The 27,378-nt window shown below is 49.9% G+C and overlaps 1 protein-coding gene and 1 long non-coding RNA gene across 2 annotated transcripts; one reads left to right on the top strand and one right to left on the bottom strand.

Annotated features, from left to right (window-relative positions):
* Positions 1–3,424: 3,424 nt before the first annotated feature.
* LOC121151502 lies at positions 3,425–27,226 on the bottom strand. The gene is made up of 3 exons (XR_005883180.1): positions 27,205–27,226; positions 8,183–8,392; positions 3,425–3,461 (listed from the first exon to the last, which is right to left on the bottom strand). It is a non-coding gene; the product is annotated as an uncharacterized LOC121151502 (long non-coding RNA).
* Positions 6,333–13,312, top strand: AZGP1 (alpha-2-glycoprotein 1, zinc-binding). The gene is made up of 4 exons (XM_040972938.1): positions 6,333–6,430; positions 8,657–8,917; positions 10,840–11,115; positions 12,280–13,312. The coding sequence occupies exons 1-4, from the start codon at positions 6,364–6,366 to the stop codon at positions 12,606–12,608; spliced, it is 933 nt and encodes a 310-aa protein (XP_040828872.1). The 5' UTR covers positions 6,333–6,363; the 3' UTR covers positions 12,609–13,312.
* Positions 27,227–27,378: the final 152 nt, after the last annotated feature.

Genomic DNA, 27,378 nt, shown 5'->3' with positions numbered 1-27,378 from the left:
GAGGCCATATGGGATGCTAGTGCATTCAAAGCAAGGACTTCAGCCACTAGGCCACTGTGCCAGACCCCCCAGTAAGTAAATCTTAAAAAAATCGTACAGGGAGCTAACAGAATTTTTAAGGTCACTCTAAGATCACCCATGAATAAACTTGGCAGGGATGTGACAAGACCACTCACAGGACAGGAAATTCAGAGCCTGTCAACATCCCCTCACGACATAGGACTATTCAGTGTTCTACGGCTTCATGTGCTGGAAACTCAGTCCCTGAGCAGCAGTGTTGAGTGGGGGGATTATTGAGAGGGAAGGGCTCTGCCTCCAGAGCGGGGCTTACTGCAGTCACAGGGCAGTGGATCAACGGGTTAGTGTGGGAGTGGCTTTGCTGTAAGTGTGAGCTCCCTCTGACCCCCTCCCCCACTCTCTCCGTGTGATGTTCTCTGCCATTCCATGGCAGTCATGAGGAGGACAGGTCAGCCCCACTCCTGGACTTGGCCAGCCTCCCCGGCAGTCAGCTAAATCAACGCCTCCTCTCACACAAATCACCCATCCTGTGGTCTGTAGAGACAGCAAGACAGCAGTGGAGTTCTTCTATTACCCACCGTTTCCCTGATCACAACCTGTCTACCCAACCTCCACTCTTCCCTTTTCCCTTTGTAAGGAAAGCCTGATTTTAATCCAAGTGCCTAGTGAAAAGGCAACATCTCAGCATTCATTGCAGTTAGAGGTGACCAATGAGGTGTCAAAGTTGCTCAGTGGAAACTTTCAGAAAACACATCTTGAACCCTGATTCTTGAGGATGTAAGCCACTACGGTTGAAAGTTTCCGGGGCCCTGGTGATACAGAGGACATTTCACCAGCACTGGACTGCTTGCTTATGAGCTTAGTTTCATAAAAGAGAAACAGACTTACACCCAGGTTTTAAGGCCTTGAAACATCTAGTCTGTTGTTTGCAGTTTAAGACCAGGAAGAAAAGAAGGTGAGGCACATAGGACTCCAACCCTCACTGTGAGCCAATCCCTATCAAATACTAACTCATTCCATCCTCATTACAATCCCATGATGTGGGCATTAACTGTGTCTTTATAGACGGGTAAGGAAATGAAGCCACATACAGCTGAAATGCCTTGCAAAGATAGCTTAGGCAGTGAGTGGGAAAGGCAGGATGTAGGAAGAGAGGCAGCACCATGTGCAGCAGGCTAATCCTCCACCTGTGGCACCAGCATCCCATATCAGTGTCAGTTCTTCTCTACTTCTAATCAAGCTCCCTGTTTATGATCTGGGAAAGCAGCGGAGGATGGCTCAGGTCCTTGAGCCCTTCTAACCCACATGGGAGTCCCAGAGGCTCTGGCCATTACAGCTCTCTGTGTGACTCTGCTTTCAAAATAATAATAATAACAACAATAACAAGAAGAAGAAATCTTTTTTTTAAGATTTATTTGTTTGTTTGTTTATTGGAAAGTCAGATATACAGAGAGGAGGAGAGACAGAGAGGAAGATCTTCTGTCTGTTGAGTCACTCCCCAAGTGAGCGCAACGGCCGATGCTATCCTGATCTGAAGCCAAGATCCAGGAACCTCTTCTGGGTCCCCCACACGGGTGCAGGGTCCCAAGGCCTTGGATCATCCTCAACTGCCTTCCCAGGCCACAAGCAGGGAGCTAGATGGGAAGTGGAGCTGCCATATTAGAACCGGCGCCCATATGGGATCCCTGAGCGTTCAAGGCGAGGACTTTAGCCTCTAGGCCACGCCGCTGGGCCTGAAGAAATCTTTTTTTTAAAAAAAAAGGTAGGATAGGAACCAAAAATGGTTCTGAAATCAGACTCTTCATCTTTGCCAAATTACCTCAAGAGTCAGGTGTGTTTACTGCATTCTTGTGGCATGGGATCATATTATTGAAAGCCAAGGGCTGTGACCCCAGCACTCTGGGCTGCACAGATGGCCCAGCCACAGTGACCAACGTCCTTGTCTAAAGTCTGAAGTGGGTGTGGAAAGTGGGGAGACGCACAGGGCCCAGGAATAGGGACATTTTTCAAAGTTGCATAAATTTCTCCTGCCTTCATAATGACTCCATTTATAAATGTCCACAGCCCTGGGTTAGTGTGGGAATTAGGCGAGGAGGCTGAGGTTAGTGCTACGGGCTAAGGAGAAGAAGGGTCTGCCGAATTATTTCTAAGCTTCTACGAAACACACCAAAACAAACTTCTCTTTCACCGTAATTTTCTGAGGGTTAGTGCCACAAGAGAAGCCCCCAAGGATACATGGGGATCTCATTCCACTTCTTTATCCCATCAACAATGCCCTCCTTGTCTCTTCTCTTCCCACCAGATGAGACCAGCCTCCTCCCACGGCCTTATGTTGACAACATGTGCCAGGGGGGCAGGCACCCCTCAGTGACAGGGAGCATAAAGAAGCATGCCAGTCCAGCGACCCTGCACCCTGACCATGACAGAGATGAAACGAGCTGCTCTGCAGGTCAGTAAGAAATGCAAGGGAAAAAAAGTTTACCAGCAGAAGGAAAGTGGAAGGAAAATATCTCCCCCAGAACTCTACTGGATCTGGGAAACCACACGAAACTATCTAAGGAGCTCAGCTGGTCCCTGACCATCATCACACAGAGAGAAAATAAAACCACACCCTCAGTGACTTCCAAAGATTGTGCGGGTTTTAAATCGGTAACTTTTCCAGCCAACAGGTGCATCTCTCAGCACTCTAGCAAGGCAAGGACTTGGCAACAAGTCGGCCTTGTGACACTGAGGCAGCGACCCGCTTGGACTTCACGCGGATCTCCTCTGACGCGCTGCTTGAATTTTCCAGGGAATTCTTCTGCCTGCACTTTCTACCGCACAAGGCCAAGTCCTCCTGCCCACATGAGTCTGTAGTGCGGGGAGTTGACAAGAAGAAGGGGCGCGGGGCAGCTGTGGACCCCACAGGCCAGGTCTTCCTTCGCGAGCTCTTGCTGTTCTGCTGTGAGATTCCACAGCTGACTTCACATCTCAAAGTCCTCTCTCTTTCCCAGGGCCTCCCGCTGTGACTTTCTCTACACCTCATGGTTCAAATCCCATGATTTCTCCTTAGATATCGGACCGCTTACCCACTTCAACAATCAGACCTTCTTCCTGTTAGGTTCAGAGGAGATTGAGGAGGAGAGAGGGGTTTTTAGTTCAGGTTCATGAACCAGAGGATCCTTAGGATTCCAGATGTACACAAATTGACACCCATACGGGAGCCTGGTGCTTGAAGGCAGGGGGTGAGCCAATTGAGCCATTGCACCAGGATCAAAAATAATCTTTTGTTAAAAAAAGAAAAGAAATGCCTGGATGGCTTAACGACTAAAGCCTTACCTCGCACACACCAGCATCCCATATAGGCACTGATTCATGTCCCGATTGCTCCACTTCCCTTCCAACTCCCCGTTTGTGGCCTGGAAAAGTCGTAGAGGATGGCCCAAGGTATTCGGACCCCACACCTACATGGGAGAATGAAGGGTCAGATTAGAGAAAAAACCCTACATGACAAGAATCTGGCTCCCGGAGGATATATGCTTAGATATATCTCCTAAGTAGGCGTGATTGGGGCACAGGTGGTAGGAATGACATTGACCTGAACAGAAAAGCTGCAGACAGAAGCCATGAGTAATGGGGGAGGGGACAGGAAGGACACTACATTTGTGTAGTAATGTTTATTGAGTTCTATGAGCCACGCATGTACCATGGGGCCACCTAGTGCAGGCCTCACCTACTCTCCAAGCTCTTCAGCTAAGAAACATGGAGAGAAGCCATTGGCATCAGCTTCTTGTGTTGAGTACGAGCTATAAGCAACACTGCCCTTTGTCCAGAGGAAGCGAGTGCTTATTTCACTTTTTAAATTTTATTTATTATTTTTATTGGAAAGATCTACAGAGGGGAGGAGAGACGGAGAGAAAGATCTTCCATCCATTGGTTCACTCCCCAAGTGGCCACAACAGCTGGAGCTGAGCCGATCTGAAGCCAGGAGCCAGGAGCTTCTGCCAGGTCTCTCACATAGATACAGGATATAAAAGCCTCGGGACCGCCTCTGCTCTGATTTCCCCCAGGCCACAAGCAGGGAGCTGGAAGGAAGTAGAGCAGCCGGGACATGAACTGGCACCCATATGGAGTTCCAGTGCTTGCAAGGTTAGGATTTTAGGCACTAGGCTATCTCACCAGGCCCACCTCACTTTAAAAAAAAAAAAGTGGACTTATTTATTTTGAAAATCAGATGAGAGAGAGAGAGAGAGACACTTCTGCTGGCTCACTCCCTTGATGGCTACAATGTCCAGGGCTGGGCCAGGCCTTCGTCCAGGAACTTCATCCAGGTCTCCTTCACAGGTGGCAGGGGCCCAAACACTTGGGCCATCTCCCACTGTTTTTCCCAGACCCTTAGGCGGGAGCTGGATCCGAAGTGGAATAACTGGAACATGAACTCATGTCCATATGGGATGCTGGTATATCAGGCAGCAAGCCCAACCCACTACCCCACAACGCCGGCCCAGTACTTCTCTCTCGACACTGCTCACAGTCTGGGTCAAGGTCAGACAGGGCCTTTCATTCTGTCTGCCCAGCAAGAACACAGCATAAAGCTCAAGCACCATGATGAATCACCTCTCCCAGCAGCAATTTCCCACTCATACCTTTTTTAACGTAAGAAGTTTTTATTTTCATTTTATATTGTTTACATTAGTTGAGAGGGATGCACACCCATCTGGGCCTTTGATTAAGATGGGAGAGTCAGGTGTGGAGGAAGGTGGATGCGACAAATGTTTCAGTTTTTATTCTTCGCCTGTGTCCACAAGGAAGGAAGGGAGGGGTATTCTTTGCTATTAAACTACATCAGCACCTATTCTACCAATACTTTTACTGTGGGTTGACTAGTTGTCCAAGGAGTAAGGGAGTGGCTTGTAAATTGTTATCATTTTGGAACATGGTTGAGTCAAAACAGTGCTAACACCCTGGTCTTTGGAGACTCTGGGAGACAGGAAACACAGAATGAATTGCAGGTCATTGGCCACCCATTGCCTACCCCTTTGAGTGTGTGTGTGTGTGTGTGTGTGTGTGTGTGTGGCTGTTGGGTAATGCCGCCCTTCCTGAACTCTGAGCAATATGTCAGGTGAGGCTGAAGGGAGGAGGAGCAACTTACCTAAGTCCCTAGCTGCCTTACCAACTAAAATAAATAAATCTTTTTAAAAAATGTTTTAGGGGCCCAGCACAGTAGTGCAGTAGTTAAAGTCCTCTCCTTGCACGCGCCGGGATCCCACATGGTCGCTGGTTCTAATTCCAGCGGCCCTGCTTCCCATCCAGCTCCCTGCTTGTGGCCGGGGAAGGCAGTCGAGGACGGCCCAAAGCCTTGGGACCCTGCACCGCATGGGAGACCCGGAAGAGCTCCTGGCTCCTGACTTCGGACTGGCTCAGTTCCAGCCGTTACAGTCACTTGGGGAGTGAACCAGTAGATGGAAGATCTTCCTCTCTGTCTCTCCTCCTCTCTGTATATCTGCCTTTCCAATAAAAATAAATAAATCTTTTTTTTAAAAAAAAAGTTTTAAATCACACCCCAGAACTACTCCTGCAAACACTTGCAACTGCCAGCAGAGGGCAGCAGATGCTACAAAGTGAATTAACAGAACATCTACAAAGTTAACGCGACTTCAGGAATTAGTAGCGGGAGCCACTGCCAGGACACCTGGCACCTGACTCGCTGTGTGGAACATCTGCTCCCTGAGCCAAACCTAGTACAGAACTGCTCAAAGGAGGAAGAGAAGGCGATGGGGTGACTGCAAAGGGCAGGGTGGAAGAGGGGCGTCCAGGCGGGTGGATGGTTGACTGTCCACCACGGAAAGGGAGGGAGGTGAATGTCCCTCGGACAGAGCCCCGACAGGTGAGGCGTGTGGGAATGATGGGCCTGCTGGGGCTGGGGTCTACACAGGCCCATACTCTGGAACTTGTTGAGAGTTTTCCCAGAGGGGAGGGATGAAGTGTGATCTTACAGCATGGAAGTCCCGCCGAAAGCGTGCCACACATCCCAGTAGGTACCACTCACTACCCACACCTTGCTTCCAGCCCATGGGCCCCCTTCACACACACACACACACACACACACGCACACGCACACACACACACATACACACACACACCCTCATAGCTCTTAGTTTAAGGACCTACTGCAGCCCTCAGGGCCTCACACTCCCCCCACCACCGCTCCGCCAGTCTTTCCCCTTTTCTCGCCATGGGAGGTCGGGGGAGGAGCACAAGCTGAGCCTCTCATTGGCCTGCGGGTTCACCTCCCCTGGGCTCGGGTCCAGGCCCAGTGAAAGACCTGCATTCTGTCCAGAACCTTCCAGCCAGGCACCAGGGAAGATGGTGCCTGTCCTGCTGTCTCTGCCGCTCCTCCTAGGGTCAGCGGTCCCCCAGGGGACCCAAGTGGGTGAGTGGACAGAGAGAGGGACGGGCCCTGGAGAAGCAGGGAGGGATGACCCAGCAGAGCAGGGTGGGGAGGCCAGGAGAGCAGCGCCAAGGACTGGGGCTGCTTATGGCTTGCAAACGTTTAGGATCAAGTACATAAAGTCATGATTCTGCATTGCAGGTGTTTAAAATTTGTGACTTTTACAAGACATGAGAATAGGACAATCGCGCGTAGCATCTTACCTACATTCTCCAGCAAAACCTGCCTTGGTCAGGATTCCCAGAGGATGTGTACTGTGTAAGGGGCGGGTAATAAGGATGCCTACATCCCATTCTGGAATACTACCAGGGTTCGATCCCCGGCTCCCGATCCCATCTTCCTGTCAGTGTGCCTGGGAGGCAGCAGGCCATGGCTCAAGTAGTTGGATCCCTGTTACCCACACAGAAGACTTGAGTTCCCAGTCCCTGGATCCTGGTCCAGCCTTGGCCGCTGAAGGCAACTGGAGAGTGAAACAGCGGATGGGAGATTCTCCCTCCTTCTCTCTGGGAGGGCAGTCGAGGGCGGCCCAAAGCCTAGGGACCCTGCACCGGCGTGGGAGACCCAGAAGAAGCTCTGGGCTCCTGGCTTCAGATTGGCTCAGTTCCAGCTATTGCAGCTGCTTGGGGAGTAAATCAGTGAAGATCTTCCTCTCTGTCTCTCCTCCTCTCTGTATATCTGCCTTCCCAATAAAAATAAATAAATCTTAAAACAAATTATATTGAAATAAATCCCTTAATTCAATTATTCATGAACTTTCTAAAGTACCCTCATGGGGGCAGAGAGAGAAAAAGATTCATTTTGAGGCACTGGCACCCAAGTGTGAGGTCTGGCAGTCCTAAACTTGTGGGGCAAAGTAGAGGTGGAAGACCCAGGAAAGGGTTGACAATGTGTTCATGAGTCTGAAGGCAGAATTCTTGCTCCTCTGGGGGATTCCGGTCTTTTAATATCATCCATTGACTTCATGAGGCCCACCCCTAGAGGGTAATGTGATCTGTTGAGGGTCTACTGGTTTAGTGTTCATCACACTTAGAAGTGAGTCAGCAAGAATCATTGCAGTGGGCAGGCACGGTAGTGTAGCAGGTTTAGCCACTGCTTCGGACACTTGCCTTCCGTGTCAGTGTGCCGGATCAAGGCCCACCTCTGCCTTCTGATCCAGCTTCCTGCTGATGAACTAGAAAGGTGGCAGATGGAGATTCAAATACTTAAGTGATTGCTACACATGAAAGAGACCAAGATGGAGCTCCAGGCTCCTGGCTGTGGCCTGGCTCAATCCCAGCAGGCATGTGGGGAGTGAACTAACAAATAGAAGAGTTTCTCTCTCTCTCCCTCTCTGTCTCTCTCTCTCCCTCTCTCTGCCCTTCCATTGTTCCAACAAAAAATGAATACATGAACACTTTTTAAACAATTTCAGTACTTGATCCAGAAACCCACCGTATGCCCCCACCAACCTTATTAAGATCCGTCTAAGTCACATTAGGAATTAGTTATCAAAGTAATGATGGAACTGTCCCCCGACCCCCAGCCTCTGCTTTGTACCAAGATTCTGAGATCCAGCCTAGTGCTACTCTTTGCTGACCCATTCTGGATCATTTCTTGAGTTTTCTAGCAAGTTCTCCTTCCAATGTTTTCTGACTGTATGTTTCATCAGGTTGGATTACAACTGTGCTCCAGTGGTAAAGAAAACTTTGAGTTTTCACCAGACAAATGTTGACCTCTCACCCACATCCACTTTACCTCAGATCCAGCCATGTTCCTCTCCCCTGCAGGCTAACTCGGGGCTCTAGGCTTTTTTGCATCTCGAGTCTCTTCAGCGGCCTCCAAGGCCATCATCCAAAGGAAGAAAGGCAGGGAAGGTCAACTCATAGGGTGTCACGCCAGAAGAAAAACATCACCTCCATCCATTTTCCTTTGTGCCAGAATGTAGTCATAAGGGTCCCAAAGTGCCTACAAAGAGGATGAAAAAAGTATCATTACCACCTTGTGTGCTGAGCAGTGGAAATGATGTAGTGAAGGCCTCGGGTGGTCTCTGCAATATCACCCCCAGATTAAGGGCAGACCTCTTCGACCATGCGAGTCTCCCACAGTGTAAGGCTGGGAGCTGGGAGGAAGAGGGCCTAGAAGCAGGCCTTCCCTCCTGATCCCTTGCAGCTCCTCTGTCGGAAGCCCACATGTGGACCCCAGCCCTCTGCGTCCTCTCTTCTTTTTCAGGTCCTTACTCTCTGACCTTTCTCTACACTGGGCTATCCAGGCCCAGCAAAGGCTTCCCCAAGTTCCAGGCCACTGCCTTCCTCAACGACCAGGCCTTCTTCCACTATGACAGCGAGAGCAGGAAGGCAGAGCCTCTGGGGCCGTGGAGCCAGCTGGAGGAGATGGAGGACTGGGAGAAGGAGAGTCGGCTTCAGCAGGCCAGGGAGGAAATCTTCCTGGAGACCCTGACAGATGCTATGAACTACTACCAGGCGAGCAAAGGTCAGTGGACTGCAAGCTGTCGGGATCCAGGGGTTTGGCTCAAGAGGCAAGTGTTGCTGGGGTCCAGGGGTTTGGCTCAAGAGGCAAGTGTTGCTGGGGTCCAGGGGTTTGGCTCAAGAGGCAAGTGTGAATGGAAACACAGACACGCCCACATCACATTCTTTCCCTCCACCCCACATCTGTGTCTCCCCTTCCCTATAGATGTCCCATTCTCAACCCAAGCCTCAGCTCAGGCAGGAAGTGATCTACTTTTATCCGGGTACCTCTGACCTCTCATCTCTGCATCCTCACCTGCCTGAGGGCAGTCCTATTTTGGAAGATGTCAGACTCACTCCCATCTGGGGTCATTGAGTGAGTGGAAAATGAGCCAACGCTGGGGATCAGTCAGACCTGACTTCACACGGGGACTTCAGGCCATCACCAGCTGTTAGACAGTGAGCAAGCTTCCTAGCCACTTGGTCTGAAAAGGAGCACTGAAATTTACTTCCAAGAAATGTTGCAAAATGTGCCTATATCCGTCTTAATCCTTTAGGCCATGGCCTAGGTTAGGTATTTGCTCAACTGAAATTTGGTAGACTGATCAGACAAAGTACTTAGCCCAAAACATGGCTCAACCTGGTAGTTGACTAAATGCTGGATGCAAAACCACAGACTATTACACAGAGCCATAAAGATCTTCCATCTACAAGCAGCAGACATGGGCGAGGTCCTGCCTACACGTATGTGAGCAGCTGCTGGCAAAGCTGCACAGAGACAGCCTCTCGTGTCTCCAGGCCCAGCACTCTTCCTTCTGCCAAACCCTGCCAACCTCCTGCCTCATCCCATCTCAGGCCTGGTGAACTGTTGCTGTTTAATTGTTTTAGGGTGAGTGTTCAAGGGTAGTGTTTAGCATAACGTCTGAGAAGTTACCTGGGATTGGAAGGTTTGCAAAAGGAGACAAGGGTTAGGCAGAAATCTGAAGGATGTGGAATGGGAAGGCTTGGTATGAAGAAAATGGTCTATGCTGTGTGAGGAGAACCAAGGAGTTCGGATTAGACAGTGGGAGAAACTTGGGTTGACTGAGACGGAAGTGCTGGGCTGAATCACTATGAGTAAAGGGGATGAACAAAGAGTGAAATCAGGCTACCGGAAAATAATATCAGGTACCATCTAGTGAACACTTGCTATGTGCCTGGTACAACAGTTAACACATTTGACGCTCCCAATAACCCTCCAAAATAGTGCTACCACCATTGCCATTTCAGAAATGGGAAAAGTAAAGCAAAATGAGGTTCATTACTCAGGCAGATATGCAGAAGGTCAAGTGGGAGTGGGGATAGATCTGGGATTTAAGCCCAGAGGGCTTGAGAATCAACAGCACCAACCGGTTTGAGACACATGCCTGCTTTTATGATTAGAACCAAGAGCTTGCGTTCTTCCCCTAGTGCCAGGAAGTCAATTTCTGAGAGTCACTGTTCATGCGATGGGGGTTGAGGTGCTAGAAATGTGGAATAAAAGAGATTGGCTCCACCCAGCTATATAAAACCGCCAATCATTTCTATTTAACTTGGCAATGCATCTGGGCATGTTGTATCATGTTCCTAACAAAACAAGCAAGCTTCCCCATGATGCAGAAGAGCGAAAAATCTGCCTCTAGCTCTGTGAAATACCCTGGCTAGAGGAGTGTAGCTCATCTCTCCTTGTCCAAAAGAAAACAAGAAAACAATAAAATCTGAAAGGTGTGAAAATGGAGAGTCTGGAAACCAAAGCAGAGATTGCCCGCCTCCCTCTGCTGTGACTTATTTGACCCAGAAAGGAGCTACATGCTTAGATTTCAAAAATTTCTCCTCCAACTGCATTACAAAGGGTGGGGGCGTGAGAGCTGTTCAGATGGAGTTGACCTCAGACTGACTGGCTCCCCGCGGGGTCCGGGGAGGCCTCAGGGTCTCACACCTTCCAGGCAATGTTCGGTTGTGAGCTCCACAGTAACAGAAGCAGTGGAGCATTCTGGAGGTACGCCTACGACGGACACGACTTCATCGAATTCAACAAGGAGATACCGGCCTGGGTTGCCTTGGACCCAGCAGCCCTGAACACCAAGAAAAAGTGGGAAGCGGAACCAGCGTACGTGCAGCGGGCCAAGGCCTACCTGGAAGAGGAGTGCCCAGGGATGCTGCGGAGGTACCTGAACCACAGCAGAACTCACCTGGACCAACAAGGTACTCCTCACTTCCCATGGCTGCTCCCCAGTCCTGAGCTGAGAAAGGAGGGGGTATCGGGCTTGGAGCACAGGGCAACATCTCAGCCTGCTGCCATCTGCACCGGCAGTCCCTCATCTCCAGGCTCTTACCTCCCAGGATTTATTACTTCTCTGGGAAGGGGTGAGCATTAGATCCAAAGGCCACAATGCAGTGTTTGGGCTCAAGTCCCAATGGCAATCCTGACTCCGCTTTCCTGGCAGTGCCTCCCTGGGAGGTAGCAAATGATGACTGCTTACACAGTTGGGTCCCTGCCATGCACATGGGAGACCGGGATGGAGTTTCCAAATTCCCATTTCTGCCTGGCCCAGTTTCAGCTGTTGGCAGGCATCGAGAGAATGAACCAGCAAATGGTTTTCTCTCTGTGTGTCTCAAATAAATTCAGTTTTTTAACCGGAATGTTTATGAAAACTTTAGGCAGGATTGGCCAAGAAAGCCAATCTTCAGGGAGACCTCCCAGTGATAGAAGAGGAAGCTGAGATCAGAGGTTGACACTCCAGTGAGGGGCAGAGCTGGGACTCGGACCCCGTATTTCAGATGTCACGTGCCAGAGTCGTCTCTGTGCTGCTGATACCTCCTGTCTCAGTGGTAGAGAAGGCAAGTGTGTAAAATGTCTGCTGTGAAACACTCAAAGTGAGAACGTGTGAGCAGAATTGAAAGCCGCCAGCTGGGACGCTCATCTGAGAAGACCACGCAGTGCAGGAGGAAAGAGTTTGACAAGCAAAGCTGCAGACAGGACCAGGAAGCCGGGCTTTGGGAGGCGGGGCAGGAGACAGCTGTCAGGCCATTGAAGTTTGGGGGTGGAGGGTAATAGAGAAGTGTATTCACTCAGAACTTTGGCCATCAAAGAGGAATCCACCCATGGTGGGGCAGAGAGGGGAGAGAGCAGCCACAGAAATTTTCTGATCCCACAGGAAACACTATAAGGAAAGCATCAGCCTTCCCTGGTCTTGGTAGGGAAAATGGTCTGTGTTGTATTTCAGAAATAAGACTGTCTGGGGGACGAGAGTGCCCAGAAGCAGGGGGTTTGAATAGAGCTCAGAGCTCGACCAATCATTGAAACCAGGGAGTGGGGGATGGAAGAAGCCACAGCACGCCCTCAACACCATGCCTGTGTCTCCACAGATCCTCCCTCAGTGACAGTCACCAGCCACATGGTCCCAGGACGGAACAGGACCCTCAAGTGTCTGGCCTATGATTTTTACCCAGGAGGGATTGGTCTGCACTGGACTCGGGCCGGAGAGGTGCAGAAGTCTGAGTTAGAGAGATACGTGCTCCCCAGCGGAAAGGGCACTTACCAAGCCTGGGTGGTGGTGGGAGTGTCCCCTCAGGACCGAGCACCCTACTCGTGCCACGTGGAGCACCGCAGTCTGGCCCAGCCCCTCACAGTACTCTTGGACCAGAGACAGAAAGCGAGGGCTGGAGGCAAAGTGCAGACTCCACGGCACCAGTAGCCATCCCCTCTCTGCCTGACGTGAGAGAACTGAACTTTAGAGATCAGTATCTTCAGCGGTATAAGGGCCAGAGAAGTGGCGGGGTGGGGACAGAAGGCTTGGGTGTCTTCTGCGCTGACCTTCACTGACAAATGCCTCATCCATACTGGCCCCCTCCATTGTCTGATCTGCAAAAACCTAATTCACAATAAGCAACATGGGTAGCACAACAGAGCAAAGTCTTTTCAAATCCTAAAATGTGACTCAGCTGTATCATTTGACTCATCAGGAAGTCTTAGTACCCACTCAAAGCAATGTTCACTTGGCATCTGGGCCTGGGGCATCTCAGATATGGTTTGGACCACTTAGTTCCTCGGCTTTGTTCAGGTATCCACTGCTCACCACAGACATGGCTGTGGCCTGACTGGGAGGTCCTACGACTCTGCAGCCTGTTTAACACAAACCCATGCCTCTTCTGTGCCTCAGTTTCCCCCAGAACTGCCTTGCTCCCTGGAAGACACAGCCCCGGACTCCAACCATACTGGCCTTTCTCATGCCACATTGGCCTTGGACCAGACACAACCAGGACTTATTTGCCAGGCTTTCTCTTTCCAGGGTATACTCCCAAAGAAAAGGAATCAACCCCAACGTTCTTGGGCCTCATCCAAGTCCGTTTGAGTGTGATTTGTCATCTGGGTCACCTTTATGTGACCTCTCTATCTCGGGCCTCCACTGGCTGTGGCCTGTGTTTTCCTTCATACACAATGAGAATGTCCTGTGCATCCTTCCTTCAGCCTCCCAGAATCAGTCCTCCACACTGATATCTTAGAAAAATTCATTCTCAGCCTTCAGAATCTTGAGTGGACCATCTTGTCTTTCTTGAAAGCCTCAATTTGCAAGCTATGTTTATGTATCAATCTTTGGGTCCAGTCTGAGAAATCAAAGCTGATAAATGCACATTCCTCTTTTCTGGGCAAAATGTTTCCTCTAAGGGAAGAAAACAATATTAAAGCATAGAAATTGAAATTTCAAGATAGGATGACACCTTGAGCAAATAAAAGTGATAGAACAAACTTTACAAGTCAAAGAAACAATCAAAGTCCGCACAAACAAGTCAGGGCTAATGTAGCTCAGAACATGAGATGTGGCTCCAAATATGACCAGAAAGATGGGTCGGGCCTAGGACAGGTGGAGAGGAAAGGTCAAAATCTCCAAATCCTAGGTCCTTTGCAATGGCTCAGTTCGCTAAATCCTCACCTTGCAAGTGCCAGGATCCCATATGGGCACTGGTTGGTGTCCCAGCTGCTCCATCTCCCATCCAGCTCCCTGCTTATGGCCTGGGAAAGCAGTGGAGGATGGCCCAAAGCCTCGGGACCCTGCACCGCATGGGAGACCTAGAGGAGGCTCCTGGCCATTGTGGCCATCTGGGACGTGAACCAATGAATGGAAGATCTTTCTCTCTATCTTTCCTTCTCCCCATAAATCTGATCTGCCTTTCCAATAAAAATAAGTAAATCTTTTTTTAAAAAAAAAATCTCCAAATTCTGGCCAGGTGTATGGGAGGAGAAAAGCACAGAGAGATCCAAAAACTTGTAGGAAACTTCCTGGAGGGAGTTGGACTTCAAAGGATGTCCGGAGGCTTAAAACAGCTCTCCAAGAAGAGGTTGACAGATTACCCCCAACTCTTGGATGTGACATGGCTGAGAGGAGAACGTCGCATGGGCCGGACAAATGTGACAGCCTGGGAGTGGAGCTGAACCATGGGCATCAACAGGGCACATCAGGGAGGAAAAGGGAGCCCAGAGAACCAAACACAAGTCCTTCCATGGTCTCCTCCTTCTCACACAACAAAGCACCACCACCTTCAAATGTGGACCAACCTCAAGTGCAATCTGAGAAAGATTTCTGTAGGAACTCTTCAGTCTCCCAGTATTACCTTAGTACTCCTCAGGGGATGATTCACCAGGTGGACGGCAGGATGGCACACACAAATTAGACAGAAAACACCAACCTGTGTTGGACTTAAATGGCTTTCCTGTTAAGATCCTCTTTATTTTTGCTCAGTTCTGCTTTCCCAACCCTATTTTCCACTTGCTGTTCTAGCCACAGAGAACTTAATGGTCATCATACATAATGTTTTCTATCACCTATGCTCATTTATTGATTCATCCAAGAATGTGGTATTGTGTATCTGTTGTATATGTGATGCTTTCATAAACTCTAGAGATGAAGCAAGTACACTAGAACAAATGGCCATGTTGTGTTACTGCCACTAGAGGACGCCATGGACCCACTGATGGAGTGTGATCGGGCTCCCCCTAGCGGCAGGGAGAACCCTGAGGACCCAACTCTGTGATCTTGAAGCAGTCGTGCTGCACTATAGACCTGAGAATGCATTCATCCCAACAGAAGCTTTGCGCCAACGTATTAGTGCCAGATCCAGCTGCGAAGCATCAGTTAACACCACCTACAAATATTTGCAAGTATTTGTATTGTGGTAACAATCCGCTTTTGGAAATTCCAGCCTTTAAAGAAAATTTTTTTTTTAGCAAGGACTAATGATTATTACACAGAACTGTGTCTTCTCCAGATACTTTGTCAATGACAAAAATGCAAATTTACAAAGAGCCCACGTCCCTGTTTCCAGGTCTTGGCACTAAACATCTCACTAGACTTGGCATTGCTGGGTCCTGTGATGGGTATTTTTCTTTCAGAGAATGAGCCATCCCGCTTCCCACCGGTGATGCACGTGGATTCTAATTTTTTCACCTCTTCTCCAGCACCTACTTTATTTATTTATTTGAGTAATAGGTATCCTAATAATGAGCACACACTTATTTTTCTCTCTCTGGTTGGAATGGCTATTGCTTCCTGCCACTTGAAGCACACAAGTTTTCATCCCACTGGTGCTCTTTCCTCCCAGGCCTGGGGCGTCCTATCCGGTGTGGAGATCTGTCACAGGGCATGGAGTCCTGTCACAGGGTGTGAGGATCTGTCACAGGGCGTGGGGTCCTGTCACGGGGAGTGGGGTCCTGTCACAGGGTGTGGGGTCCTGTCACGGGCGTGGGGTCCTGTCACAGGGCATGGGGTCCTGTCCGGGGTATAAGGATCTGTCACAGGGCGTGGGGTCCTGTCCGGGGTGTGGGGATCTGTCACGGGGTGTGAGGATCTGTCACAGGGCATGGGGTCCTGTCATAGGGCATGGGGTCCTGTCACGGGGCATGTGGGCCTGTCACGGGGCATGGGGTCCTGACCAGGGTGTGGGGTATGGGGTCCTGTCTGGGGTGTGGGGTCCTGTCGGGGTGTGGGGGGCCTGTCACCAGGCTTGGGGTGTGGGGTCCTGTCAAGTGGCATGTCCTTCCAACCCTCCCACCGCTGGGGTCTCACCAGCACAATGACCCCCATGCTCCAGCCCCTCTGCGCACATTTCCAGCGGAATATGAGCTAATGAATTTGGCTTCTTTGAACTCATTTCGCTGCCCCAGTTGTGCGGGAGGGAGGGTTCACACGCCTCGGGAATCCGGAGGCTTGAGGAAGGCAGCCACCAAGACGGGAGGCCTCCGGGGTCCTAGAGGGGGCATGTCAGGAGTCGGGGGACGCCGGCCGCACTTCCGGCCTTTGTGTGCACAGGCGGTGGTCCATGAGGAGCAGTGGGGGCTGTTCGAGTCCCGCTCGGGGTTCCAGGTTTTGTTTTTGTTTTCCAGCCAGAGGCTTGTGTGTCCTCTTCTTTAAAGGGGAAGAAGCTTAAAAAAAAAAAAAAAAACCCTCTGGATCCTTTTTGACCCTCAGAGGTGAGGTAATAGTACCCTTGAATAGAAAGGATGGAGGTTAATACCTTGTGACCTCGGGAAGCACCTGTCAGTGTGTGGTTTGCAGGGAGCACTGGTTGACCGGAAGAAGAGAAGGTAGCTCACAGGAGTGGCTGTGTGGGAAGGTTGTGTTAGATACTGTTGCTTAGTGCGCAAAGCACCCACATGCTGAAAACCTCCTTCGTGTGACCCAGCAGGACTTGATGTGATACTATTGTCATTCCCTGCTTACCAATTGTGTACGAAACACAGTCTAGCGAAACAGATGCCATCTCCTCGCTGTTTTCTTTGGATCCCTTTACAAGCCCTCAAACTACATTTCTGTCTTAGTTTCGGGAGAGGGCGATGTCTATGTTGCTATAGCAAAGATGAACGGTTACCATAAACTGGGAAGGCAGTGGTGGGTGTTGTGGCTCAGTGGGTTCAGCCACCAGCAGCATCACAATAAAGGATCACTGGTTCTGGTCCCGGCTGCTCTGCTTCCTACCCAACTCTGATAATGCACTGGGAAAGCAATGGGAGACAAGCCAAGCACTTGGGCCCTTGACAACGGTGTGGGAGACCTCGATGGACATCCGGACTCCTAGCTTCAGCCTGGCCCAGTCCAACCCCGATCGTTGTGGCCACTTGGAGAGTGACCTGGTGGATGGAAGATTGCTCCTTTCTCTTGGACTATCTGCTCTCCTACATCTGTTCTCCCATCTGTGTCACTTTGCCTTTCAAATAAATAAAAAGAAAAAATAAAAACTGAGGAGACAAGGAGGAAAAATAGAATAGGGTATGTAGGACTAGAATACATAGCAGATAGTCCTCCAGTTCACAGTGACTCAACAATGCAGGGCCAGTGGCACCATCCCTCTCCACCCTCCGGAACCCCCCGCCCTAAGAAATGGCTTGCCTGCCAGCTCACTGCTTTCATCTCTCAGGAAAACGTGTACTCATTGTCGCACGTCCCTGCCCATCACCACTCATCATCCAGTTACTCCCTTGTCAAGCTCTCTAGTTAGAAACAATATTTACTTGAAAGGCAGAGTAATGCTAAAGATCTTTCACTGGTTCTCTTCCCCAAATGCCCACAACGGCCAGCAAAGGAACCTGAAGCTCCATCCGACTCTTCCACGTGGGTGGCAGGAACTCAAGCGCTTGTGCCATCATCTGCTGCCTCTCAGGCACATGAGCAGGAAGGCGGATCAGAACCGAGGCAGGACTTGGCACCAGGTGCTCACTGGGAACTCACATAGTGCCAAGCATCAGCTGCACCACAACGCCAGCCCCCTCAAAATCACATAATCTCCTCCCTTACTCATGGGCTACTCTTCAAATAGTAACATCTCAAATGAACAGAACGGTGTTTCTAGCCCAGTTTGATTAGTTTCCTTCTTGAAAGATTTACTTTACTTATTTGAAAGACAGAGAAAAGGGGAGATACCGGAAGAGCTCTTCCATCCACAGACTCGTTCCTCAAATGACAGCAACTGCCAGGCCTGGACCAGATAAAACCAGGATCCTGGAATTCCATCTGGGTCTCACACGTGCATGTCAGGGGCCCAAGTACTTGAACCTTTCCAAGCTGCATTAATCAGGAGCAGAACAACCAGGATTCAAACTGACTGGCTCTCCAATATGAGATGCTGCATAGCAGGTGGTGGCTTAATCTGCAGCCCCTTAACTCTTCGTGCTTGTACAAAATGTTTCATCTCGGGGCTGGAATAATAACGCAATTAGCTAATCCTCCACATTCAAACACCTGGATCTCATACGGAGTTCATGTCCTGGCTGGTTCACTTCCCTTCTAGCTCCCTGCTTGTGGCCTGGGAAAGTGGTGGAGGATGGCCCAAAGCCTTGGGACTCTGCACCCACATCGGAGATGGGGAAGAGGCTCCTGGCTCCTGGCTTGGGTTTGAATCAGCTTTGGCCATAGCTGCCACTTGGGGAGAAGCCAGCAGATGGAAGACCTTTCTGTCTGTTTCTCCTTCTCTCTGTAAATCTGCCTTTCCAATAAAAGTAAGTAAATCTTTTGTAGGGCCCAGCACGATAGCATAGCAGTTAAGGTCCTCACCTTGAATGCGCTGCGATCCCATATGGGCACCAGTTCATATCCCAGCAGCCCTGCTTCCCATCCAGCTCCCTATCTGTGGCCTGGGAATGCAGTCGAGAACAACCCAAAGCCTTGGGACTCTGCACCAGCATGGGAGACCCAGAAAGAAGCTCCTGGCTCCTGGCGTCGGGTTGGCTCAGCTCCAGCAGTTGCAGCCGATTGGGGAGTGAATCATCGAATGGAAGATCTTCCTCTCTTTCCTCCTCTCTGTATATCCGCCTTTCCAATAAAAATAAGTAAATCTTTTTTAAAAAGTAAATAAATCTTTTTTAAAAAAATACTGTTTTATATACATTCTATTTTAGCTTAGCTTAGCTGCAATGAGAGCATAATTTGTGATTGTATTAATTGGGAAAACAAGCTCCAAATTTACAACAGCCTTTCTGTAAACAAACTATTAGAATATAACTCTTACATGTTAGAGATAATAATTTTTGAGTTAGTATTTTAGCCTTATATCTTACTGTTTAGAATAACTTTTAAGCCTGGCATGATGGCTTAGTGGCTTAATCCTTGCCTCGCACATACTGGGATCCTATATGGGAGCCAGTTTGTGTCCAAGCTGCTCTACTTCCCACCCAGCTCCCTGCTTGTGGCCTGAGAAAGCAGTCGAGGATGGCCCAAAGCCTTAGGACCCTGTACCCACGTGGGAGACCCGGAGGAGGCTCCTGGCTTCTTCTCAGTTCAGTTTCAGCTGATTGGGGGTGAGCCAATAGATGGAAGATCTGTCTCTCCTTCTCTCTGTAAATATGCCTTTCCAAATAAAATAATTTTTAAAAGAATAATGCTTTCATTACTCATTTCATCTAACGTCAGTTATAATTGTCTCTGAAGTTTTAAAATTAACAATTCTAAATGAATCCAGGGGTCTGAATTTTGGAGCCCACATAGTGGCACAGTGGCTAAGTCACCACTTGCTATACCAACATCCCATAATGGAGGGTCAGTTTGAGTCCCTGCTGCTCCACTCCCAAGTCAGCAACCTGTTAATGCACCTGCAGATAATGGTCCAAACTATGTGGGCCCCTGACACCCACATAGGAGACCCTTACGGTATTTCCCGTTGTCAACCTGCTAGCAGTTGTTAACAGGCGAGCAGTTAAGATGCTGGTTAGGATGCCCCCATCTTATATTGAAGGGCCTGGATGTGCCAGCTCTGCTCCAAATGTCAGCTTCCTGCTAAGGCACACCTAGGAGACAGCTCAGGTAATCTACTCCCTACATTGGAGTTCCTGACTCCTGAATTCAACCTGGTCCAGCCCCCACTGTTGGCTGGCATTTGGAAAGTGAGTCAGCAGGTGGGAGACTCTCTCTTTCCCTCTCTCCACACTAGTCTCAAATATACAAAAATTTTAAAGTAAGTCTGAATGTATATAAAATGCCATCTTTGCCACAGTTCTTTCCTTGGGTCCTTTTCAAAATCGTGTTTTGAAACTATTGCTTAGTTTGTAACACTCAGAGAGGAACTCCAAGTCTGTTTAAAAATTAACAAACTGGTAGGACATTGTTCAGCGATCAGAGATCTTGGACTCGAAGCACCCTTCCCTCACCCCCAGCCTGTTGCTGAACTGTGGGTTTTGCCTGTTTTTAAATGTGGACCTAGAACCTGTCGTCCCACATCGATGAAGATCTAGCAATCATGGAAGAGGTCAACAGACCCGGGAAGGGAAGGAGGGGACTGAAGGGGGGTAACAGGCATCAAATTATAATTAGGTGGGAGGAATCAGTTCTAGGATTCTGTACCACAGTAGGGCAGCTGTAATTAACAATTTACTGGAGATTTCAAAAGGGCTAGAAGGGAGGATTTTTATATGTTCCCAACACAAGGAAATGTAAAATTTTGAAGGAAACATAAATGAAATGCTGCTCACTCTTATTCATTAGTAAACATTGTATACTTGTAACAAAGCATCACAAAGTAGCTAAAAAAGAAAAAAAAACATGTGCAATTATTGCTTCTTGGCCTCTTGGCTAAGATCAAGTGAAACAGGAACAATTATGTATCAATTAAAAACTTCAAAAGGAGCAAAAGAATCAGTGGGAAAGCATCCTGCAAATTATAAAACAAACATGAGTAACCAAAGCCACAAAGTAGGAAGCACCTTGGGAACCTGCAATGGCAATGGATGCTTTGTAGCCATGCTGTTCTCACTGCTAAAACTCACAACAGGAACAGGCAGTTCTAGCTGATAGACCGCTAGCTAAAATCCCTGGGTCCCAGAGCCTGCCATGATAGATAGCCTAGTGGCTAAAGTTCTAGCCTTGCATGCACCAGGATCTCATATGCTCACTAGTTCGTGTCCTGGCTGCTCCACTTCCCATCCAGCTCCCTGCCTGTGACCAGGGAAAGCAGTCGAAGACGGCTCAAAGCCTTAAGACTCTGTACTCATGTAGGAGACCTGGAAGAGGATCCTGGCTCCCGGCTTCAGATTGGTGCAGTTCTGGCTGTTGTGGCTGCTTGGGGAGTGAACCAGCAGATGAAAGATCTCTGTCTCTCTGTCCCTCCTTCTCTGTATATCTGCCTTTCCAATAAAGATAAATAATTCTTAAAAAAAAAAAAAAAGATGCCTGTATCCCACACCTAACTGAGGCCATGGAGGGGGTGAACTGCATGGCTGTGTCCTGATCCTTTCCTTCCCTTTCTCAACCCTTAAACTGTCAAACTCACCGCAGCTCCCTGGAAGACGGTTTCCCCCAAACACCTCAACATTCCTTTCTTTCTTTTCTTTCTTTTTTTTTTTTAAGATGTATTTATTTATTTGAAAGGCAGAATTACAAAGGCTGGGGGGAGGGGAGCCAGAGAGAGAGATCTTTAATCCACTGGTTCAATACCCCAATCACCACAATGACCAGAGCAGGGGCCAATCTGAACCCTGGAGCCCAGAGCTTCTTTTCCCACATGGGTACAAAAGCTCAAGCACTTGGGCCATCTTCCTCTGCTTTCCCAGGAACTCCTGCATGAGCAAGAAGCTGGATGGGAAGTGGAGCTGCTAGGACTCGAACCAGTGCCCACTTGGGATGCCAGCAAAGCAGGCAGTGGCTTACCCATCACACCATGTGCCATACTGCCAGCCCTTTCGGTGTTGGTTTGAGGTGCTAGGAGGCTGACCACAGGGCTGTGGTGCAGGTAGACTTTGTCCACTCTGTGTTGCCTATAGCTGATCTGCTGAGAACTGGAGACCCAGCTGCAGTATCCAAAGTTTGTCTCTTGGCTAGTTCCTTTGGAGAAAGAACCTCCAGTCTTCTTCCCAGGGGCCCAGCCCTGGCTGTCACTCTGGATGCTATTGGACAAGAGGACTTGATCCTGGAAGGCACAAGGGTTGAAGTCAGGTGTGGTCAACCACAACTGGTCTGAGATCCTGCCCCTCTGGCCACAAGGTCACTGTCTAAAGTACTCAACTTTACTGCTATATTGCAAAAGCATCTGAGGCCATCAGGCACAGTTAAGTGGGGGTGCTGTGCAGATGACAGGGGGGTTCAGCCGATATTGACCTCCTCCCTCACACCTGCCCAGGCGCTGGCTGTTTCCTCAAACAGGAGATGGCAAACTTTTTTTTCTGGAATGAATTAGAGACATTTTAGGCCTTGCAGGCCACAGTACCAAAAGTACCCAACCCCACTTCTGCAGAGCAAAAGCAACCGCCGACTGTGTGTAAGTGGAGGATTAAGACTGTGTTCAAAAACACAAACTTTAGGGGCTGACACTGTTGCATAGTGGGTTAAGTCACTGAGACACTGGTATCCTATGTGGGTGCTGGTTCAAGATCCAGCTAATCTAGCGTCCTACTCATGTGTCTGTGAAAGCGGAGGAAGATGCCCCAAGTGCTAGAGCCCCTGTCCCCACATAGGAGACCAAGATGAAGCTCCTGGCTTTGGCCTGGCCGGGTCCCAGCCGTTGTGTTCCTTTGGGAACAGAAGATAGTTTTGTCTCTTTCTCTCTCTCGTAACTCTATCGGTCAAATAAAATAAATCAATGTCTTTTAAAGAAAAAGCTTTACGAATGCTAAAACTGAAAAAGCATGTAGTTTTCAAAACTGAATGATTCGATCTTTTTTAAGTGTTCTCAGATTTCTTGCACAAAAACTGGCATGAAAAGAGGCAGTAGTCATCATGCAAGGGGAACCTGCCACATCATCGTGGGAAGTTGTTTTTCAGAGCCTCTGAACTGCACTTAACCTTCCTGACCTTGGCCTCCAAGCATGAATTTCTGTCTGTAGATGTTACCAGATCTTTCTCCTACGCAGACTACAAGTTGCACCCTGTGGAAATTTAAACAAGTGTGAATTGCCTTGGAATGGAAAAGGCGTTCACAGTCATTTTGAGAGCTCCTGCCAAGGTCTGCCCCGGGGAGGGAGCAGGGAACAAGTTGTTGCTTGTCCCCTCTTGCCTGGATTCTAACCAAGGCAGAGATACTGGGAAAGGTGGCAACTCTGAGCACAGCCCTGACTCCTGGCCTCGAGCTGACCACCAGGCCAGGACCCATGTCCCTGAGCAGTGCAGATGGTTTTTGTACACTTGGGCCCCTGTCTGGTCTTAGCCTTGAAGTCATCAAAGAAAGCCACAGGAGCAGTGAAAAGGGGAATGAGGGGGTTGAGACTCCTTCTGCACTTGGGAGCAAATCAGGGCTCCTCACCAGCCCTGGCGTCTCTGTCTCCACAGTCCCGTTGCTGACTTCACTGGTATCCAAGATGCTCGGCAATAAATGGCCGGCATCATTCTTGCTTCCCAATGGAAAAAAAAAAAAAAACCCTCAACGAAGTAAAGGTGCCATCCAGAGGGTGTACAGCTGGCTCAGACCAACGCAGGAATAGGATCTGTGTCCTTGACCCAGCATGCAGCCTTCTCTCTTCTACCCTGCCCTGATTTGAGACGAGTTCTTGGTTGTACCGACAAATGCTAAGGTAGGGAAGGTGGCAGGCCTTCGGGATATGAAGGGATACATTTCCCTGCCCTTTTTAAATATCTTTTTTAAAGATTTATTTTTTTATTTTTTTTTTATTGGAAAGGCAGATATACAGAGAGGAGAGAGAGAGGAAGTTCTTCTGTCCGATGATTCACTCCCAAAATGACCACAACGGCCAGAACTGAGCTGATCCGAAGCCAGGAGCCTCCTCCGGGTCTCCCACGCGGGTGCAGGGTCCCAAAGCTTTGGGCCGTCCTCAACTGCTTTCCCGGGCCACAGGCAGGGAGCTGGAAGTGAAGTGGAGCTGCCAGGATTAGAACAGGCGCCCATATGGGATCCTGGGCGTGCGAGGCAAGGACCCTAACCACTGGGCCATCGCACCGGGCCCTAGGACCCTAAATATCTTTTTTTTTTTAACAGCCCCTGCCTTGGTTTCTGCTGCAGGTGTCAGACCCTCTGCTCTCACAGTCAAGACATTTGGTGCCCATATGTGGATGCCACTCACCTCTCAGCATGGTGGGGTACATGGGAGCCCCTCCCCCCTGCACCTCCCTTCCCGCCCCGACACCTCCTGACGCAGATTCTGTTTGCCTGGACAGGGCTGCCTTGCCTGGACCTTTACAAAGATCCTTTGTGATGTGTTTGCTTTTGGGAGGGCAAGAGAGCGGAGCCCTGGCTGTACTCAAACCACATGGGCCCACCAGCCCTGTTTACGCAAACAGAGAAGAACCAAGATGGATGACCCTGTTGCCAGGGGGCCCAGAGTAAAAACAGTGGCCAAAGTCCAGGACCCTGGATCCCAGAGCTGCAGCACACAGAAGCTGTGAGGGAGCCTCCGGGGGCCCGGGGAGGCCTGTTTACTCGTCTGGGTGCAGGATGTTTGCACAGGAGGGTGTTGGTGGCAGCCATCTGGCTGTCCTCCGGCTGGGCAGTGGAGCATGGACAGATCAGGCAGCCCAAGTGCTCTGCAGAGCCAGTCCCACCCCCAGCACACACATTCACCACCCGTACCATCCCTGTCAGTTCCTTTGGGCGGGAGTTTCCTCTCTTGTTTGAGAGCAAATGTTTCCTCGATGTGCTCTCACTTGACCGCAGGGTGAGCAGTGCTGTAACGGGGTGGGTTTTCTGCGATCTGCACAGCAGGCGGGCAGGCAGCTGTGGCCCACCCACATCACCCCTGCCTGACCCAGGAGGTCAGGTCACAGGCACAAAACCACACTTTAGACAAGAGGCAGGAGCCAGCGAGTGCCCCTTCCACCCAGACCCTTCGTCCCCATCCAGCTGTGAAGCCAGGCAAGCAGAGGGCTTGTCCAGTTAAGTAGCCACTTCGCTGGTGGCTCCCAGGAGAAAGTAAGCCTTCCCTCTCAGGGAGGTGATGGAAGCAAAGGTAGTACCATGAGGGCACTGCCAAGGATCTGGGATCCCTTCCACACACTGGCCAGTGCTGCGCGGATCCGAAGCCAGGAGCCAGGAACTTCTTTTCGGTTCTCCCACACCGGTGCAGGGTCCCTAGGCTTTGGGCCATCCTTGATTGCTTTCCCAGGCCACAGGCAGGGAGCTGGATGGGAAGTGGAGCTGCTGGGATTAGATCCGGCGCCTATATAGGATCCCGGCTGTGTTCAAGGCTAGGACCTTAACCATTATGCTATCACGCCAGGCCCAATAATTTTTTTTTAAAGATTTTTTTTTTTTTTTTTGGAAAGGCAGATGTACAGAGAGGAGGAGAGACAGAGAAGAAGATCCTCTGTCCAATGATTCACTCCCAAGTGAGCGCAACGGCTGATGCTATGCCAATCCGGAGCCAGGAGCCTCCTCCAGGAGCTGGATGGGAAGCGGGGCTGCCAGGAGTAGAACCAGCACCCATATGGGAGCCCAGTGCATGCAAAACAAGGACTTTAGCCACTAGGCTACTATTCCGGACCCAAAATATTTTTTTTTACTGATGGTGTCTAGGAGTAGGGCCAGCCAGAGGTCTTCAGGTTGTGAGGGATGCACCCTGGAAAGGTTGTTCTCATGACAGAGTTGGTCTTTTAAGCTCCATTTAGCTTAGCTGCTGTCTCTGCTTCTTGCCACCACGTGATAATTCCTCCACCATCCTGTGGCCTTACAAGATACCTGAACCAAATGTTCTAGTTAGCATCACACACATGCAAACACATACACACGCCACCCTCTAATAAGTGAGTAAGGCTGCAAGCCAGGCTCCAGGAAAGCCACGCGCAGGTGTATGTGGCCTCAGCAAAGAGCCAAGCTGGTGGTGTGATCAGCATGGCTGTGCAGGTACTGAGGCTTCCTCTGCCTAAACTACATAAGTAGTTGGGGACAAACAGAACTGTGAGAGAGACGTGTGACAGGGCAGGGCCACTGCAGGAAGCCCCACGAGGGCAAGGCCACACAGAATGTGGGCTCAACATGCCGTGTAGCTGCAGAATACTCCATGCTCTTAAGGCCTGGGACTCAGGGTTCAAACATCTTTTGGCGAGGAGAGGTGCAGGGAGCACATTAACAAAGGCTTAGATCCCAGTCTGACCTTGAGATCAAGCGTCTCGTGCTGTCCCTTCAGTCAGGTCTGGTTGGGAGTTATTGTGGAGTCGCCCTAACTAGGCTGTGTGTGTGAAGACCGAGCTGGGTTGGGCTGGGCTGGACTGGGCCAGGTTGCAGCCTCCATCAATTCATGTGAGAGGTAGGGCTGGGGCAGAACTGACTAGGCAGATGCATCCACCAGTACATGCATTGGCTGGTGCCTACAAGGGTCAAGTCTAAAGTCATAGTAGGTGAGGTTTCTTGGATGACTCCTAAACTGGGTCGTTGGACTCAGACCCCGGCCACAGGGAAAATAGAATATATGTGGTCTTGACCTTGGAATACATGTATCATGATTGACCTCTTCAGTTGCTGATGCCTGTGCAGTGGACAGCATGTCCAGATGCACACAGGGCACATGACAGCCAGCGGAGGATGTCATCTGGGCCAGCGGAGGATGTCCAGAGCCTCGTTGGGGGACGGAGGGCAGAACAGGTTGAACCACTCTCCTGACCATGTTCCTGGGTCTTGGGGATGCACTGAAGTGGACTTGGACAGCCAACAGACCACAGGAAGATTTTCTCAACCGTGTTACAATGAAGATGGGAATGTCTCAGAACTATCAAAACCACTCAAGCAACATCCTTGGAAGACTCTTCTCCACATCAGGGGCTCTACGGCAAAGGACGGGCCCCAAATCCTTGAATGCCAATGTAGCTGGACAGCAAGGACTGGTTCCCCTCCCTTCCACTACTGCAGAAACAGAAGGAAAAAAAATTAAAACATTTGTTCCACCCACCTTTCTCCATTCCTCAACCCTTCCCACCCTAAACCGAAGACCACAAGGGCATGAATCTCTCTCAGCTATGGAAACAATATTAAAAATTGAAAATTAAAAAAAGGTCATGGTCAGCCTTACCCCTGCCTTCCCTGGCAGGTGAAGAGGACAGCCAAAATCAAGGGGGACTGCAGAAGCATACTGAAGGCCAAACTGTCTAGTGATGACTAAAAATCCTGGTTCGTGGAAGGAGGTTCCTGGTCCCAGACCGCATATTTGGAAACACCCACTCACTACCCAGGGAGAAGCTGCCGTGGGAACAGTGAAACTAGCCACCCCAACTTCGCTTTGATCTTCCTCTGTCTCCGCCACAGACATACAATTACTAAGCATTAGCATCGCTTGATGAAAACTGTAATTACTTCAAGGACGGCCCGGGTTGGCAAAGATGGAATAAGGCCAATTCTCCTACAGACGGGCACCTCCGAGGTGGACAGTCGGCTTACCTCAGCAAAGCCTGAACCCCTTCCTCACGTCCCTCTTCATATTAACTGGGCGCGGGAGGAGGGGGAAGGGGTGGCAGATCGATCCCAAAGGCTGAAACTCAGAACTGGGAACCATCCTGGAGCAGCTAGCCGGCAGCCAGGTGCCCTCGCCACAGGAACCGAGATGCCAAGTCC

Source organism: Ochotona curzoniae, unplaced genomic scaffold, assembly GCF_017591425.1.
Source record: "Ochotona curzoniae isolate NIBS_2020 unplaced genomic scaffold, NIBS_Ocur_1.0 contig_2321, whole genome shotgun sequence".
Taxonomy (NCBI): Eukaryota; Metazoa; Chordata; class Mammalia; order Lagomorpha; family Ochotonidae; genus Ochotona; species Ochotona curzoniae.
This window is presented reverse-complemented; position numbering and strand designations above follow the sequence as displayed.